General features: G+C 36.5%; 1 protein-coding gene and 2 pseudogenes across 5 annotated transcripts; 2 read left to right on the forward strand and 1 right to left on the reverse strand.

Moving 5' to 3' along the window:
• Nucleotides 1-813: 813 nt before the first annotated feature.
• LOC132043171 (uncharacterized) lies at nucleotides 814-7,650 on the reverse strand. Of its 5 annotated transcripts, XR_009411696.1 has the most exons (7): nucleotides 7,498-7,650; nucleotides 4,296-6,311; nucleotides 3,900-4,214; nucleotides 3,720-3,819; nucleotides 1,621-3,614; nucleotides 1,411-1,534; nucleotides 814-1,107 (listed from the first exon to the last, which is right to left on the reverse strand). XR_009411696.1 is itself a non-coding variant. In XM_059433656.1 (4 exons), the coding sequence occupies exons 1-4, from the start codon at nucleotides 6,596-6,598 to the stop codon at nucleotides 3,156-3,158; spliced, it is 3,177 nt and encodes a 1,058-aa protein (XP_059289639.1). In that variant the 5' UTR covers nucleotides 6,599-7,339; the 3' UTR covers nucleotides 1,181-3,155. The 5 variants fall into 5 exon arrangements, 1 of the variants encoding a protein (XP_059289639.1); XR_009411693.1 differs by lacking the exon at nucleotides 7,498-7,650 and having other exon boundaries at nucleotides 4,296-7,339; XR_009411695.1 differs by lacking the exons at nucleotides 1,411-1,534; nucleotides 7,498-7,650 and having other exon boundaries at nucleotides 4,296-7,339.
• Nucleotides 7,651-13,646: 5,996 nt separating this feature from the next.
• Nucleotides 13,647-15,218, forward strand: LOC132043169 (agglutinin-2-like; annotated as a pseudogene).
• LOC132043170 (L-type lectin-domain containing receptor kinase IX.1-like) lies at nucleotides 15,010-19,229 on the forward strand (annotated as a pseudogene).
• The last annotated feature ends 374 nt before the right edge of the window (nucleotides 19,230-19,603 follow it).

Genomic DNA, 19,603 nt, shown 5'->3' on the forward strand with positions numbered 1-19,603 from the left:
TGCATACTTTCTCAGAAGCATTTCAGTTTCAGAATAAACAAGATAATATGCACACACACACACACACTAAACTGGAATGATATTTCTCTCGGTTGAGCTGTTATCTTCAAGAATCTCATACATTACTTTGAAAATTTAGCTCTCTGGGAAGTGGGAACTAGTGTTGCTATTACATACAAATTAATACTCCATGACTGGAAAAGATAGACTACTATATGCAACAGAACATGTCGAACGGTTCACACAGATTCTTCAACAAAGCTTTAAATTTGAAGACACAAGATAAAGCTCACTTGAAGAAGGCAACAACTAAAAATAAAATATAAAATTACACCAGCAACTTATCTTTTCAGAATTCAGTGAAAAAGTGCACCTAACACCTCAGCTTACAATAAAAATATACATGAAGTTCTCTCAAATGTGAAATCACTTTACTGGTGTTACCTCCAAGAATTAAAGAAAAGGTAAGAAAAATTCCTGTAATAGAGCAATTTCTTTTCCTTCATTCAGAAAACAATTCACATGAATTTTAATTTAAACAAAAACTACTTCCAGAATAAATATCATTGAAGAAATAAGATAAAAAAAACGTACCCATATCCTTTCCGACTTCCCACAGATCCACTTCTTTTCATTTTTTGTTTTGTGAGTCTTCAGATACAATTCATCACTTCGAAGATCTTCCCCAGTTAGTTCCTTCTACAACCATTAAAGATATTGTTAATTTTCAAGATAAATCATAGAATATCATAAGACTAAATAATGATTAATACTAAAAAAAAAAAAAAAAAAGACAAAAAAAACTACATGTCGTCTTCTGTACTCAGCAAATGCAACTGATCCCCCAGTATGTAAGGAAGGACCTTCTTCATTATTAGATGACATTCTATTCTTCTTGTTGATTGCTGAAATTTTCTTAAAATCGTCAGAGTTCCAATATCGCATCAAACCGTCCCAATGAACTTCAGCAATCCACTTCGGTATTTTCTTTGTTCTTGAAAATTCTCTCTTTGCTTTTCCCAAACTGTCACTCAACCTTTCACTACCCACCCGATCAAAAGTTTTTCGAACGAAAACTTTATCCTCATCAGGAAAAGAATAACTTTTCTGCAGTTAGAAAGTAAACAATGAAATTATTATTGTTTTGTCAAGTTAAGATGTACATTTATAGTTAAAAAGAATAGTTGGTTAGATATATAATTAGACCTGTTACATTGATAACAAAAGCAAGGAGAGCATAGGCAAGAATATAACTACCTCTAAAAATAAAAGAAGGGATCATAGATGAATCATGAGAGTGGTAGGGAGAATTTAAGAACTTTTATTGCGCATACAAAAAAAGACCACTCTTAAAATTAAAAGCAAAAAAATTTGACATTTAGTTAAATCCGTAGGTTATTGTTTAAGTACCTCAAAGTCATTGAACCATTTGTCTCGTACATACTCCGGAACTTTGCTCCAACAATGCCATGGTCCGGTGAAGCTTTTCTTAAAAGCTAACGACACATCCCGAACAGCCTCATGTGGGCAGAATCTAAAAAATAATTAGTACAACATTTTATGTGAAAATTATTAAATGAAAACTGTTTAGCCACAACTTGTATAATTTGATTTACTTACGTATCTCCGTTTACTTTCAAGGATTTTATGCCACCAAGAGTAGCTCGTCTTTCTTGTGGGTTACTACTTCCAAAAGATCGTGTTTGTCCGGGAGTTGCTTGCTCAGCACCAACATTCTGAGAAGAAGGAGCTTGTTGACGACCAACATCTATCGAAGTAGGAATTTCTTGGTGACCGCCAATACTTCGAGGAGCAGGAGTTGTTTTCCGAGCACTACCATCTTGAGATGTATGTACAATCTGCTGAGAATTACTTTCATGTGACGAGACAATACGATTGTTTGAACCAATCTGTTGAGACGTAGGAGTTGATGGTTCACTAACATCCTCCTGAGAAGTGTTTGGTATGGTTTAACACTAAAGGTTTTGCCTCCTCCTCCTTTATTAGACATGTGCCCACGACCTTCCCTACTACGTTTAATGCCTCTTCCCCTTGTCATATTTCCTGATCAAAATCTAACAAGAACAGTAGAATAATACTCGAAGAGTCAAAAAATATGTGCAACATTTCATGCTTTAGATACGATCACCGTTTACATTAGCACTAATGAGATAGAAATATTGGGGGAAAGCAATAATAGGATAGAGTACAAAGTTACAACAAGTAAAGAACTTTTCTTTCATCTGTATATGGGATAAAGATAGAAGACTGCAAAATGAGGAACATCTACTCTCCGCAACCAGAAAAAGTAACAATATAAATGATTAATGTATAGAAAACGATGAAGCTCATTTGCAGTTTTGCACTCAATGTTGGCTGAAATACAGAAGCAAACAAGCTAACATGATTCACCCATTCAGATGGTGAATCAATAAAATTCTAACTCCTGCAATGATAGTAGTATCCGTTCATCCTATATCATGACCCAAAAATAGTTAAAACTCTACTTTAGCATTCTGCCAACATTTGCTAATATGAAGACTACATTATACACCCACACTTATCTGTATGCATATTAATATTTTTAGCAGCTAAGTATTGTGCTAAAAAGCGTAATAGAAACTATAGTTGTTGACTGCAAGGCAATATCAAGAAAGTCACTCTTAGCAGATGACGTCACTGGAAAAAAAACTTCATTTAAAAGAGTGCTAAATGACCAATTTAACAAATTGATGCATTAACTTCAGAAAAATAATACTTAAGCTTCCATAAATGACATCTAGCGGCAAAAAGACCAGCAATGGCAATAAAAGAAAACATGCTAGGAAAGAAATTGCAGTAAAAGTCACTACTCAAGATCTTGTTATTATTCACTGTCATCAGTTTCACTAAAATATTGCTCAAAACCAGACGATTCGAAATCAGATTCTTCTATCTCTTCATCATCTTCAATGGCATCAATATTGTGCGCGCTTTCATTTTCAACAGTCACTTTTTCAACGTCATGTACTTCCACTTCACCATTTTCATGACGCAAGCTATCAAGATCATCAGTGATAATTGGGAATAATGCGGGTAAAGTCTCTTCTTCTTGGTACAGGACATTTGGGGAATCAATTCGGTTTCTAGCTTTTATTTTACACACTGCCCACCAGTCAACAATATCTTTCTTTTTCTTTGGGATATTCTGAAAAATAGACTTGTTGCGCTTGTTCAGCCAACACAAAAGGTTCATAGGCATAGCTTGAGAACCTTTTCTTATGGTTGATATCAATTAGACCATACTGATTATGAACCTTCCACCCTCTGCCCATTGTTGGATCAAACCAATCACATTTGAACAACACTAGAGTAGTTCTCTTCTTTGTCGGATTAGGATACTCTAGTTGTATCACGTCAACGAGCAATCCATAGTAGTCACTTTCATAGTCACTCCAACTTGTCCCTTTTATGCACACACCACTATTCATAGTTGATTTGTTAGAGCCATAAGTAAGAATGTCGAACCTATAGCCATTCGTAAAATACTGAGGCCAGGTTTGCACCCACTTATAAGGACCAGAAGCCAAGTCTTTCAACCGCTCATCAATTATGTTGTTAGCTGGATTAAGAACCTATTAATACACCAAATAGGCCAATGGTATGTTCAGTTACATATAAATTATAAGTCGAGACAAGTAAAGAGTAGGAACTTCTTCATACAATTATATTTTACTCACATAAGCTTCAAACCAGTTGGCAAATCTACTATTCGTCTCTTTATCAATTTCCTCGAGGCTAATGTTCTCTGAATGCCTTTTCAATTCAGCTTCAAAGATACTACAAAAGTAATAATTTTTTTGTTAAATTAGCCATTCTGCAGTACATATACATTTTATAGGTAAAAATTATAAACTTACTGGACGAATGGCTGAACCTCCTCACAATTTAACAAAACATACATTCGTGCTGCATCCCACTCCTTATCGGACAAATAGCGTTTATTCATCTCCCCACTCGGACGTCCTGGATGCACAAAGATGGATAGACAACCATCAGGTGCATCAACTTCACCTCCATCATCATTTCGAGTCACTTTGTTCAGCCTAGTTTGCACATTAGGCTGGAAATAATGGGAACTGAATGTTGAAATTTCTTGAATGATATAAGCTTCAGCTATTGATCCCTCGACACGAGATCTGTTTTTCACTTTCTTCTTATGAACGTGAAGCTCCCTATATTGATATATAGTTTAGTGTGTTGTACATTAATTAATTAATTAATTATCTAATCAAAGATTCGATTTAGATTCTTACCGCTCAAAAGGGTACATCCACCGAAATTGCACTGGGCCACCAGCTATTGCTTCATATGGTAAGTGAATTGGCAAATGTTCCATGGGATCAAAGAAACCAGGAGGAAATATTTTCTCCAGCTTGCAGATTGTAACTTTTATGCTTTCTTCAAGCTTACGTAGATCTTCTACTTCCAACACAGGTGCGCATAAACCTCTAAAAAATAAGCTAATCTCTGTTAAGGCATTCCAAATTGGCTCTGGCAAAAATTCTCGAAATGCAATTGGTAGCAACCTTTCTAGAAACACATGACAATCATGGCTCTTCATCCTTGATAACTTACAATCATCCATGTCTACACATCTAGACAAATTGGAAGCATAACCATCTGGAAACCTTAAACTTTTGACCCATTCACATATCAACTTTTTTTGTTCTTTTGTCAATGAATAGGCTGCCTTTGGCTTCAAAATTTTTCCTTCATGCTCCATCAATTCAAGCTCTGGACGATTGCAATAAGTCTGCACATCCTTTCTAGCTTTTAAATTGTCTTTCGTTTTATCCTTTACATCCATTACTGTGTTGAATATATTATCAAATACATTTTTCTCGATATGCATCACATCAAGATTATGCCGAATAATATTTGTGTGCCAATATGGTAATTCCCAGAAAATGCTTTGTTTTGTCCAGTTATGTTGATCCCCAAACCCTGGCAACTTATTGGAGGCGTGGTCATCAAATATTTTTGGTAAGCCACGCACATTGTTCCAAACTTCTTCACTAGACAACCTAGGAGAAGGAGCACCGTGCTCAACCCTTCCTTTTAAAAATGATTTTCTGTCCCGCCGAAATGGATGACCCATAGGCAGAAATTGACGATGACAATCAAAGAATGAACCCTTTCTCCCATTTTTTAAATGAAACGCCTTACTTTTCCCCTTACAACAAGGGCATGCCAAAAGACCGTGTGTGCTCCAGCCAGACAACATTCCATAAGCTGGGAAGTCATTAATAGTCCACATAAGTGCAGCTCGCATTTGAAAATTCTGTTTCTTATGAGAGTCATAAGTCTCAACCCCGTCAACCCATAATTTCTTCAATTCATCAATAAGAGGTTGTAAGTATAAGTCTATATTCTTCCCCGGACTTTTGGGACCAGGAATGAGAAGACTTAAGAACATGTAAGGGCTACTCATGCACATTCCGGGCGGAAGATTGTACGGTGTGATGATTACTGGCCAACAAGAATAAGGATGGGCCATCTGCCCAAAAGGACTAAACCCATCAGCTGCAAGTCCAAGCCTAATATTTCGAGGCTCAATTGCAAAGCTAGGATGGCACTGATCAAATTTTTTCCATGCCTCTCCATCACTTGGATGACTCATTACCCCAGGTTCGCGACGATATTTCCAGTGCCATATCATATGTTCAGCTGTCTTTGTTGACATATATAGCCTCTGTAATCTCGGAGTTATTGGAAAGTAACGCAGTACTTTATATGGAACATCTTTTTGCCTTCCATTGCCTCTTTTCTTAGGCTTATAGCGTGGTTGACCACACTTTGGACAATCTCTTTTGTCTTTGTTATCCTTGTAATATAGGATACAACCTGTTGGACATACATCTATCTTTTCATATCCTAGCCCAAGTTTTGCAACCATTTGTTTAGTCCTATAGTAATCATTGGGTAACTTAGCATCTTCGGGTAAGAGCTCCTTCAAAAATAGCAAAATTTGATTATAGCAATTGTCGCTCATGTTAAACTCAGACTTAATGTTCAGCAACCTGCACACCGCTGATAGCTGAGAATGAGTCAAACATCCATCAAACAATGGCTCTTCTGAAGCTTTTAGCATATCAAAAAATTCTTGAGCATTTCGATTAGGAGGTTCTTCTTCTTCACCATCCAAATCAAATCCATCACTATCAAAGTTGAAACTAGGACCAATTGCATCCACGACCATAGCTCGGTATGGATTTATTGGTGATTTATCAACACCTATTCCATCGCCTGTATTGGTATTATGTTGAAGCCTAGAAATTGGTACAAAAGGCTCCCCATGTGATTCCCATTGATAATAGTTATGTATGAAACCATTATTGTATAAATGTGCTCTAATATCATGAGGTTTAAGAAATCCACTACTATTTCCACATTTTGAACATGGGCACCTTATACTTCCATCAGAAACAAAGTCGGGTTGCATTAATGCAAACTCTACAAATTGACGCACACCTTCTTTGAACTCAGTAGTGACTCCTTTTCGACTTGGCACTAGTCTATTATACATCCACGAACGATCAGCTCTATAGGAACTCATGCTTCCTATCTAACAAACAATGAAAATTCCTATTTTTTTAAAAGGAAATGTAAAACACAATCAAAAATTCATATGGGCAACATAAACTCAGAATTGGATTACACAAACAGAGGCATACACTTTGATTACTACCTCGACTGGACTGCTTAATTATTAGTCCAGTCGTGTTGTCTGTCATAAAACTGATTTTTATAGAGCATTTCCATGAAACAATCAACAAATTCAAGTTCTTAATAGTGCGGTGATCTTCAGAATGTAATTTCCAATAGCTCTTAACATTTTCTAAGCAATGTTAAATTGAAAAGTTGTTTGGCGCTCTAAATGTAAGCAAACCTCCGAAGGAAAAAAATATATATGAACCTCATATACATGTCAGGATAACATAAATCAACAAAATATATATGAACCTCATTTATCATTCCTATTTTTCCAATAATGGAGGACGAGAAGTAGCACCGCCAAATCCTCCGAGAAATAAAAATTGCTAGAGACATCCACTACAAAATTTCTCTATTTCAATGATATTAATAATTTGCATATGCTTGCTATAGCAATTGTCAATCATGTACACATTTTTTATGACTTAGTACCTTTCTTACACATAATTAATAGGGAAAATTTAATATGTCCCATGCATGTCTAGTTCCTGAGAAAACACGATAAAAAGCTGAAACTAAGCAACATACAAAGATACCCCAAATTAGATTATATGAACCTAAACCCCCAAATAAGACAACAAAATTCAATTTAGGGTTTGTCCTCAATATCTAACAAAAGCAGAGTATTTTCTTATAAGGAAAACAGAGATTGCTATCTCGTATCTGACAAAAACAGATTAAAGACTATTTTATCAACAATACCTCTTTCTGCAAATGCATTAGGTTTAGGAAAAATCATACCAGAAGGTAGACGATGGCAGTAATCAGTTGTGATTTCCAGCTTCTGTAGCCTGGAATAAAGAGCTCGAGTTTTGTGAGCATGAAGAGACGTGAAGTATGCATCGTGCGTTTGAGGGGCATGAGAATAGTAGTTCAGTTACTCTGTTTTTTGATTTTCTAGGATTTTAAGGCTAACTTTGAGAGAAAACATGTTGACTTTAAAGACTTATCTATTAAGAATAAAGGCTGATTTTATATTTGCCCCTTTAACAGCTATCTCTGTGGGTCTTTAATTTTTTTACTAATAAATTATAAATTACTATAATAAAATTAATTATTTAAATAGGTAAAGTTACATAGAAATTATGGAAATTACAAGAAAATATAAAATTAATGAAATGTATACAGACTTGTTTCATCTTTAAAAGCTAATCAAAATGAGTAATTGACTAAAAATTGATCGGAATTGTTTCATATAAAATAAATAATATGACTTTGAAAAAAATGAGTAAAAATTTATAAACTAACTTGATAACAAAGCAAAGCAAAGAAGGAACCTATATTAAGAAGCATCGAATCAGAGCAAGTAATTGTTACGACCCAAAAATCTAACAACTCACGGTGGCACATACATCTAACCTGATAGGCGAACCATAATTCATTTTTAATCCATTTTCATTTAATAAGCGGAAAAGTAGAATGAGAACATTAAATAAGTCATAAAAATGAAGTCTCATAACCATAAAATGGAGAAATAACGAGTAAAGCCCCAAAATCTGATGTCATAAGTACAAGAGCCTCTAGAATATGAGTACAAGTCTGAAAGTATCTCAATAGAATTGTCCATCGAAAATAAAAGACAGTGAAAATAAGGTTATATGGAGTCTGGTGTTACGGATCGGTTTGGTTAGACAACTCATTTGAACAAAAACAACTCATTTTAGGGGTGGCAAATGGGTGGGTTTGGTTAGATTTTGGCAAGTTGAATTAAATTAATCTTTTCATATATTTATAGTTAAATATTATGAAATGGAAACTTCGGGGGTTGTGGGGGGGGGGGGGGGATCGTGGATGGGGTGGGGTAAGAAAAAAATTCCACTTTTTATAATTTTTTATAAAAGATAAAATATATGAAATAAAATATATATGGGTTGGGTGGGGGTTGTTGGTGGAAGGTAAGAAAAAATTTGGTGGTTTGGGGTGGGGAGGGGGGAGGCGGTGTGGTGTGATTGGGGGCAGGGAAAATTTCTTACTTTTTACAAAAATAAAATATATGAAATAGAAAATTCGGGGGTAAGAACAAATTCCCACTTTTTGTAAAACTTTTGTAAAAGTAAAATGAAATATATGAAATAGAAAATGTGAGGGAGGGGGGGGGGGGGTACGTTGGGGTGTGGTGTAAGAAAAAATCTCCCATTTTTAAAATTTGTTTATAAAAATAAGATAAAATATATGAAATAGAAAATGTGGTGTGGGGGGGGGGGGGGGGGGATGGGGGTAGGGGTGGTGGGGTAAGTCTCGAGGTGGGAGGTAAGAAAAAAGTTTCTCATTTGTTTATAAAATTCTTACAAAAGTAAAATAAAATATATGAAATAGAAAATTGGAGCGGGGCAGGGGGTGGTGGGAAGAAAAAAAAACTTCCCATTTTTTTATAAATAAAATTAAAAGCAAAATACATGAAACAAAAAATTTGGTTGGGGGGGGGGGGGGGGGGGGGGGGGGTTTGGGGGTAAAAAAAATTTGGTGGTTTGGGGTGGGGGGATAGGCGGGGGTGTGTGTGGGGGGAAATTGGGGGGGGGGGGGGGGGGGGGGGGTGTGGTGGGGTAAGAACAAATTTCCCACTTTTTATAAAAGTAAAATGAAATATATGAAATAGAAAATGTGAGGGGAGGGGGGGGGGGAGGGGGGGGGGTATGATGGGGTGTCGTGTAAAAAAAATCTCCCATTTTTAAAATTTGTTTTAAAAATAAGATAAAATATATGAAATAAAAAATGTGGTGTGGGGGGAAGGCCGGGTAGGGGGTGGGCAAGCGGTGGGATAAGGGTCGAGGTAGGAGGAGAAAAAAGTTTCTCATGTTTATAAAATTCTTACAAAAGTAAAATAAATATATGAAATAGAAAATTGGAGCGGATAGAAGGTGGTGGGAAAAAAGAAACTTAATTTTTTTAAAAAATAAAATAAAATAAAAGTAAAATACATGAAACAAAAAATTTGGTTGGGGGGAGGCGGGGTGGTTTGGGGGCAGGGGTGGGGTTGGGGGGAAGGCGTGTGGTGTGGTTTGAGCTTATAGCTTTCTCTGTCCCGATTTATGTGATATAGTTCAGATTTCGAGAGTCAATCTTCTTTATTTTATTCTGTGAATTCAGACATATAATGTTTAAGTTATTTGAAAAATAATTTATATATTTAGAAACTATACAAAAATGACTATAAGTCACACTAATTAAACAATTTAAGATATTTAAAGGGCATACAAATAAATCGGGATAAACAATTTTCGTGTTTGACCCTCGAACTTAGAACTTGTGGTTTAAAACAACTTAGAGATATTTGTAAGACATAAATCATCTCATTAAGGATAAAATAAAAAGTTTAAAGTTAATTTTTTTCTAAATATAGAATGACATTTTTTTTTTTTTTTTGCAGAGAAATTAAAAAGACAAGTAAAATAGGACAACAGTACACTATATTAAGTTTTTCAGATCTATTTAATTGTTATTTTATATTTTGAATCTTCTTATTTGTATCGTATTGAAATTTAGTGGTAATTCTATTTTATTGTAAGCCATTTGTTTAAATTCATAGAAAATTAGGGAAGGGGGAAAGGAAATAAAATATGAAATTTGGTACAAAGACCTTGATCTCCTTAATGCGTTGAACCCTATTATCTCCAAATTGACTAATTGCTCCTTCAGTCCACCATCAGAATCCTTCGATCTCACGCTACAAAAAAATTGTGAAAATTAAGACGGTTTTAATATGAAAGTTTATCAAAATCGTAGTCGCAATAATCCACATTTTTAAAACGGTTGATCTATGTATAATTAGAACGATGATTTCGGCCTATAATTAATTTTAATTTTCTTTGATTCCATCCAAAAGAGAATATCGAATTTGGTCCTTTGTCTAAGTGATCTCTAGTTCCTTACTTGTCCCCATCCTAATTAAGTTCACGGAGAACTCCTCGCATTAGAGAGAAGGAAGAGGGTCGAAGGAACCCACAATTAAATTTGGAAATTATATATTTATAATTTCTAGTCTCTTGTCGATGACCTATTCATCTTACTTGTTTTGGTTCTAGCTAGGGGTGGCAAATGGGTGGGTTTCGTTGGATTTGGGCAGGTTGAAAATAGTTTGAACAAAAATGGGTTGAGTTTCAATCCACCCATATTTCATGTGGGTAAAATACGGGTTGGGTGATAAACGAGTTGATTATGGGTTAAACCATATTATTATACGAGTGCAATATTATTTCAAGTTCAATGTTTATAATTTCTTTTGCCAAATTAAATTAATTTTTTCATATATTTATAATTGAATATTATGAAATAGAAACTTCGGGGTTGGGGTGGGGGTTGGGGTGGGGGTTGGGGGGGGGGGGGGTCGTGGAGGGGGAAGAAAAAACTTCCCATTTTTTATAAAATTTGGTTTGGGGGTTTGGGGGGGGGGGGGGGGGGGTGGAATTTATCACTTTTGTCATGTGTGTCTTTCATAATATTCCCACGATTGTCTCATGACATTGCCAAACATAGTCCTCACGATATTACTTCCATCCTGCATAGTGTAGCGTCACCCCCCGATAACACGTCTAGGCTAACGAACCCTTGCTTACAGAGTTAAACCGTTGTATTAAAGCAGATGCAATTTCTACATTTTTACTAGCGTGAGGTTGAAGAGGTTCTAGTGGTGGACGAAAGGAGCATAATTGGGGATTTAGAGATAAAAGGGTTCAATGGGTTAGGGGGATCGGGGTGTTTGTTCCGATTTTATATTTAGTTTTTTTTCCTTTTCCTATTTTACTGTTAATTGTACAAACTACCGACAATGAAAAGAATAAACACTAATTACCACACGGAACAAACTAAGAGATTCAAAATTTAAAATAAACAGATATTTAAAGAATTAATTTATCCAATTTATGCGACACAATTTTCTTTTATTATTTTTTCCCAAAAAATATGACACTATCTTATACTAGTATGTAAAAATCAACTAACTTTAAACTTCTTATTTTACACTTGATGAAACGATTTATAGTCACTCAGAATGTCTATGGTTTGTTTTAGATAAAAAAGAATTCTTAAATCTTTATTACTTTCTAAAACTCCTTGCCTTATGCACATGCATTAGAAAGAATGGAGTAAATATAGAGAGGAATGCTAATTATAGTAAGAAATCTAAAAATGGCTATAAAACTCTTATTATCGTCGTCTATAAATTTTTTAATTTATTTATAATAATTTCAAATAATAATAATAATATTTTGTTAGAGATTAGTTAAGGAGTTCATCCCAGCTAAAAAGAATTAACCAAAAATTAGCATTATCTTAGAAATCCTCTAAAATTTAGCCATAAATTTAGCTACTTTTTAGCTAGCGAATAGCTAGGGGTTGTGTTCCTAGCTAAATCACAATCTTTTGAGAATTTTTTTTTTAGCTCCAAAATAGAATTCCCGCTAAAATTTAGCTAGACAATTAGCTAGGACACTTCCCTAGCTAACATATTGCTAGGGATTAGCCACGGATTGTATCCTAGCTAAACCATAATCATTTGGAAAAAGAAAATTGGCGCCAAATTGGAATTCCCGCTAAAAATTAGTTCCATCTTAGATTTTTTCTAGGAAAATGTTCTAGCTAAAGTTTAGCTAGGAATCGAACCCTCAAGCAATTTATATATATATAATTCCTAGCTATATTCGACTAAATTTTCATAAAAAATATTCGAATTTTTTTGCAAGGGAATGACACTTTTCTAGCTAAATCCCTAGCTAATGTTGAATATTAGCTATGCTTCATATCCAAATTTTTGTGCTTGTACCCTGCTCATGTAATTACACTTTGTTTCTGGATCCATACCCTTACATTGACTTATTGAATTGTGACAGAATCTTTTCAAGTGAACCTCAAAGTCTTATAATGCACTTATTTCAGTTACTCGTCTATGTTGGTAGTTATATGTCTGTTCTAACTTGTGTTTCTTAAATTCCCTTGGTGAGAAGTTGAGGATTTCAAGAGCTAGCTTGCTGAAGCATATCAAGAAAAATTGTGCAATATACATGGTTGGCATGAGAAACTACTCCTGTTGCATATACTAATATCTTTTCATTTATTGTGGTAGGGTTCCTCTGTGGCCATATATTAAATTAATAACCATATGTTGGTTGGTGATACCGTTTAGCTTTAATGGTGCATGTTATCTTTATCAAAATCTCATTCGTCCATGTTTTCCTTAAACCGCACGATAGTATCGTGCGCTTTAATGATTCTTGTTATGTTTACCAACACCTTCTATATTTTTGCTTGTCGTTAACCTCCAAACCTTATCGATCGGTTTAACAAGCCAATGGAGGATCCATCTCTCAAGAATGAAACATTTCTGGCTGTGGCAGAGAGGTGTCTCGAAGAAAATGGATCTGATGCTCTTGAGAAACTTATTGCAAACAAGGTATGTCAGACATTACTTCAGCAAGGAGTAGCTAGTTCATTACCGAAATGGACAAGCACTTGTTTTGATGTTACATCGGTCAGTTATACAAAAGTTGAGACTGCTAATTTAAGAAAATGTATGACTACGTATTCCACTGGATTTTATAGCAACTTCAAGCTTGATTGTAATTATCATGATCTCCTATTTGCAGTCCAAGGATTATACTTCGGATCATCATGCGTAAGAGATCAAGCCTACTAATGCTAGTCTTTGAAGAAGGAGCGCTCACCCCCAACCGTATGCCTCACCGGTTGTTCATAGCTCTCAGATCGTACGAAAAATGCTTATAACTTCTTGTGTTGCTGTTTTATTGGCATTTTCATCCCATTATGATTTGAAATAATCATCCGTGAAATTAACCATAAAATTTTATGTTAGTACAACCTTGATATTATTGTAGGTAGACGAAGTATAATTCACATCTATAATCACTTGCTTGCATCTGGCCTATTGGCTAGGGAAAATGGAGGTGTTTCAACTTGCTGTCTGTGGGCCTCTTAACAGTGAAGGAGGACTTCCAGCCAAGATAAACTAGTGGAGGAGATGGAATGAGCTAGCATGTGTGGATAAATTGGTAAATTATGCCCATTTCTTAAAGAAGAAAATTCTCAAACATGGTAATATGGTATATTGTCTAAGTCGTGGAGAGAGTACCCTTTTTTGGTCATCTTCAGACTATACTCTTAAAAGGGTCATATGATCAGAATGAGAGATAGATTCCAACTTACAAAATATTAGAAATAGCAACAGTTATCAACTAAATGTAGGTGCTGCTTAAACAAAATGTACCAGTATATACCTCAAAGAATTTCAAAGTCTTCATTTCCCCTTCAAGAATACTCTAATTCTTGAATAGTTTGGAATAGACAGGGGGAGTTGGGGGGGGGGGGTGGAGTTATGTAAATTCAGAGTAGACTATAGGGACGTGAAACTATCTCTCAATAACTTTATGTTCATAAAAGATTAAAAGTTGACCAAGACTTTAGACTGCTCTTTGGAAAGATGATAAATGTTTTCCATAGGCATATAGATTATTGTATCTATTCAATTGTCTAACTATCTGATTAACATATTGTCCAACTATGGTTCTCTTTACCTCTTTATCTGCTCTCAACTACCTTGTTTTCCTTCTTATCATAATCCCTTTAATCACTTCACTATCCTTCAATTTGATAGTTTTAGACCCAATGATCAGAATGTAACATACGAGAGAGATGCTTATCTAGCAAATGGTGCAATCCAACTCACCACAAACCAGCTCAATCGTGCTATAAATGCGAGCATAGGTCGAGCCACGTATTCGAAACCACTGCATCTCTGGGACAAGGCCTTGGGAAATCTCGCATTTCAAGACACATTTCTCCTTTAAAGATCAATTCACGGGGCAGAACAAGATATGGTGATGGTCTTGCCTTCTTCCTCACGCCCTGGTTTAACAATTCTTGATAACACAACCAGAGGTGGAAGTCTTGGCCTTACAAGTAATACTGCCGATCGAATACGTCGGGTAATCATTTTGTTGCTGTGAGTTTGACACCTATCGAACGTCCAAAGATGATCCAATAGGTGATCATTTAGGTATAGATATCAACCTATGCAATGTTATTAATGTGACTTGGCATAGTAGCATTCCGTATTGGTAGGAGAACCGATGCCTCGGATCGGCTATAATTCAACCTCAAAAAATCTTAGTGATGTCTTCATCGGTTTCTAACTCGTAGGAATACCACAAATCGGCCGCAGAGCCTATCTTACAATCTTGACCTGAAGAAATATTTGCCAGAATGGGTCACTTTTGGCTTCACAGGTGGAGCAGGACTCGTCTTTGCGTTACAAAGCATCTATTCTTGGAATTTTACTTCTTCTTTAGATGATTAATAATAATAACAACAACATGACAGATCTAGAGGTAGCCTTACCAAACACCAAGCTAGAGCATGCACCAAGCAAAACTAATTTAAGACTTGTGGTCGGATTGATTTCTGGTGGTTCTGTTTTGGTTGCAGTATGTGTTTTGATGTTGTTTGTATATTGAAAAAAGATGAAGGTGAGAGAAGATGAAGAGGAAGTTATCTTTGATGGTTCCATGACCGACGAATTTGAAAGAAGCACAGGACCAAATAAGTTCTTGTACAGTGAGTTGGCTAGATGTACAAACACTTTTCGCAGGAAGAGATGCTTGGTGGGTGCGAGGGGTGTTTATAAAGGATATCTCAGATAATCCAATTCCTATATTTCTGTTAAGAGGGTTTCAAGGGATTCCAAGAAAGGAGTAAGAAAGTATGCATCAGAAGTGAGGATCATTAACCAGTTAAGACATAAACATTTGGTGTAACTTGTCAGTTGGTGCCATGTGAAAAGAGTGCTTCTATTTCTCTATGAGTTTATGCCAAATGGAAGCTTGGATTCCCATATTTTCAAGGGAAAAAGCCATTTGACATGGCCAATAAGATTCAAGATTGCTCAAGGCTTGGCCTCGCCGTTGCTATATCTACATGAAGAATGGGAACATTGCGTGGTGCATAGGTGTCACGACCCAACCCCGTAGGCCGCGACTAGTGCCTGAGTTGGGCACCCGTACACACCCGTTAATCAGAAGTAGCATACGAATAGCTTACGCAGTATACAAATAATATATATATACGGGGAAAGTGAACGTCACCCCGAAGTCACAAATGTACAAATATACATATTGCTATCGCAATCCAGATAATATCACATATAAGCCGATAAGACTATCATAATATGTGGGGACGTCCAAATCACAAATCACACGTACACGACCGAACAAAGAATACCCATAACCCACACATATATGTCTACAGACCTCTAAGAGTCATAACGAATCATATGACGGGACGGGACAGGCCCCGCCGTACCCGTGAATAAATATATACATATGCACACAACGAACCGGATCGAGTATAGGCTCCGAGAACAAGGGAGCGCTCCAAGTCACCGAACAGAATCCTAAGTCGCGGATCATCCAAATAATTATCCGTACCGCGCGGCATGAAACGCAACCCGAATAAAGGGGGCACGGAATATAATCGAGTATGCAAAGCATGAAATATAGTAAACAGATCATAGTCAAACCAAGTACGTAAAGTAAATGCAATATTCAAAATATCAAAATGCTTACTCATAAAAATACAAATCATGCATGTGGCTCTTAGAATGGTGGTCGCCCGCCCGTCGTTGGCGCCACGCCACATCATACCCGAAGATTTCATATCTCCGATACCCGACATATCATATCACATCATAACGCCGTAACACCCCCATAACGCTAAAAATATATACGGTACCCGGCCAAAGGGACGCGGCGTACCGACACATCATACTCCGGAATATATCATAGTGCGCACGAAACATAACCGCCCGGACTCGGCGAAGGATATAGCAACCATATGCACGAGCGAGTCGTGGGAGACTATATGCGCTTTTAAAACATTTTTCCAAAAACTCATAAAATAATCAAAGTGAATTATCATTTAAAACCAAGGCGATAGTCAAATCAAGTTTCTTCCGAGATGTTATTCGGGAACATATCAAATAGAACTTTAGGACTCGTAGACACGTATTAAACCATGTGAGATAACTTATGAAAATTAGGGGCATAATCGTCATTTCAAACTCGATAGAGAAGTAAGTAATCGGCGTTCGAAGGTTAAGACGTTAATCGCAATGAAATCCTTTGAAAAGTCGCTAGTATTATACAAGGGAGAGTCTCGGGGCCCACGGACGAGTATCGAACCGATCCGGTCCATTTATGAAAGTTAGAGACCTTATCCATTGTAGAATCTCCCGCGAACGTTTCGAAGCGATCCGAGCTCGTCTATGAAAGTTACGATTGTTTGTAGTTACGAAACCTTTTTGGAATAAAAACCTTTATAAAATCCTTGAAACCAAGTCATGTAAAAACACAAGGATCATGGTTCGACTGCATTAAGAGTGCCAACAGAAAGGAATGAATAAAAATCGCACACAAGCTCGGACCTTAAGAATGGAGTCACTCCGAGACTCGTATCACAATCTACTTACGACTAAGACATGCCACAAGAAGGAAAGGGTAAGCTTCACATACCTCGTCCGCTTCCTAGATTAATCCAAACTTACATCTTGGCTTCTCCAAAAGCTACAATAACATCATTAGACGCCAAACATTAGTCATACGCACTTAGGAATCCAATTCTAGGCTAGCACTTTATTTACAAAAAAATGGGCAGCATCTCCCCTATAAATTCAACAACCCCGAGAATTCAACTTGGCCAAATCTTCAACAACAATACCAACAATCATACTAGGAACATCAACAATCAATTCAAAAGGCATTCTACCATCAATAACTCTTTCTACATATTTCGACGACATTCCATTTTTATTCAACTCAAGCACTTATATAATCAAGCCAACATCAATGCTTACATACATTCAAGCGCTAGTCCGAAACCATTCAAACAAAATTCAAAAACATTTCAACCAAACCACAAAGTATCCAAACGGCCCAACCATTGTACTACATAACCCGAAGCCTTCCAAATTCAATCAAAACTACGACAACACATTTCTTTCTTCCAATTTCATAAACTACATCAATAATCCGCATGTTAACAACATCATTTTCATCAATTCAAGAAACTATATTAAATTCACATTAGCTTCTAAAACAGCCCATATACGTTTTCCACTTCAACTTACATCATTAAGCTTTCATTATCATCATATAATCCACAACAACAACAACCAATACACTAAATAAAATTAGTTCATCATATTCTACAAAACAACCCCACTACAGCTCAACTTCAACACGCAACATATATATCATGATTTCCATTCATTTTTACACATTACAACACATTCAAAACATCCATAACACATGCCTAATTCCAACCATTTAACCCACATAAAACAGCCCCTTAATCCATAAATCTCAACAAAATAACAAACTAGTTTATAACGCTATTTTCTCCGTTCTAATCCGTTAAAACTCTAATTAAACTTGTTAACAATGAAAAAGGGACCATAGTCTTACCTTAAGTATGCAGCCAGCACGTCACCCTCTTCTTCTTGGCTGATTTTTAGCCCAAATTGAAGGCAACGTAACGTACAACACTTTTCTTCAACGAGCTTCGCGATTGGAGCTTGGATTGTGGTCAAAATTTGGTTTCTCTCTCTCTCTCTCTCTCTCTCTCCATCTCTGAAAATCTGGATGTTTTGGTCTGAAAAATGAAGGAGAAAGCTGAAAATTTCACTTAAATGGCATGGGTATTGGGCCTGACCCGACTTGGAATCGGGTTGGGCCGAATCCACCGTTCAGGCTCGACCTTTCTGCCTTAAAACGTCCATATCTCCTTATCCCGATGTCGCCTGTGAACCCACGACCTATGGTTGGAAAGCTATTTCAATTATCTACAACTTTTATTCTGGGAGTTTTCCCAAATTCGAAACTCATAATACCGCTTTAGCCCCTCGAAGTCAGATCATCCGAAGACGTTTTCTTAAATTGTCCCTTTGGAGGGCTTACACTCATTTTTAGCTTATGGGTCCTTCTTAGTACTTGCTCAAATTCACATGTACTACTCATATATCTCTTCATATGTCCTTTATAAAATCCCAACATGTGGGTCCCACCTTAACACCCGCCACTTTGGCCTTTTCATGAAATTTTTATTTCAACTTCTAGCCCCTAATTTCCCTTAATATTCCATACCAATAAAATTCATAAACAACTTATACATTACACCAAATCGAAAAATAGCCTTGTCCTTAACTTGTCGCAGCTAACTTAAAATATTCCAACGTACAAAATACGGGATATAACAATAGGGACATAAAGTCGAGCAATATTACGTTGGATTCCAATTTCAATTCCAAACTTGGGGATGTTGTCCATGAAAAGGGATCCCAAACAACAGTTTTGGTAGGTACAAGGGGCTACATGGCCCCTGAATGTTTCATCACTGACAAAGCTAGCAAGGAAACAGATGTCTATAACTTTGGTATTGTCGCATTAGAAATAACTTGTGGAAGGAAACGATAGTTATTCGGGACAAGGTCGGAGTGGGTTCAGTGGCGGATAGGATGAAAGAAGCGATACTGAGATGGTTCGGGCATGTGAAGAGGAGGTATGAGGATGCGCCAGTTAGGAGGTGTGAGAGATTGGCGATCGTAGGAGTTAGGAGAGGTAGATGTAGGCTGAAGAAGAACTGTGGGATGTGATTAGACAGCACATGGCACAACTGAGGACTTGACCTTAGATAGGAAGATTTGGAGGTCGAGGATTAGTATAGAAGGTTAGTAGGTAATTGAGTTTTGTCGTGTTTTGTGTGAGAGAGGTGTGGGGCTAGTCTTTCCATATCCTCTTCTCCTATTCTTAATAGTATTATTTAGGTACTGCATAGATTATTACTCATA

Source organism: Lycium ferocissimum, unplaced genomic scaffold (genome assembly GCF_029784015.1).
Source record: "Lycium ferocissimum isolate CSIRO_LF1 unplaced genomic scaffold, AGI_CSIRO_Lferr_CH_V1 ctg2184, whole genome shotgun sequence".
In the NCBI taxonomy this organism is placed as follows: Eukaryota; Viridiplantae; Streptophyta; class Magnoliopsida; order Solanales; family Solanaceae; genus Lycium; species Lycium ferocissimum.

Coding starts and splice junctions, on each gene's coding strand:
- LOC132043171 (XM_059433656.1), bottom strand. CDS start 6,598: ATGAGTTCCTATAGAGCTGATCGTTCGTGGATGTATAATAGACTAGTG. Junction 3,820..3,899: donor GAGGTTCAGCCATTCGTCCA/GTAAGTTTATAA, acceptor TTACTTTTGTAG/TATCTTTGAAGCTGAATTGA. Junction 3,615..3,719: donor CCAACTGGTTTGAAGCTTAT/GTGAGTAAAATA, acceptor GTGTATTAATAG/GTTCTTAATCCAGCTAACAA.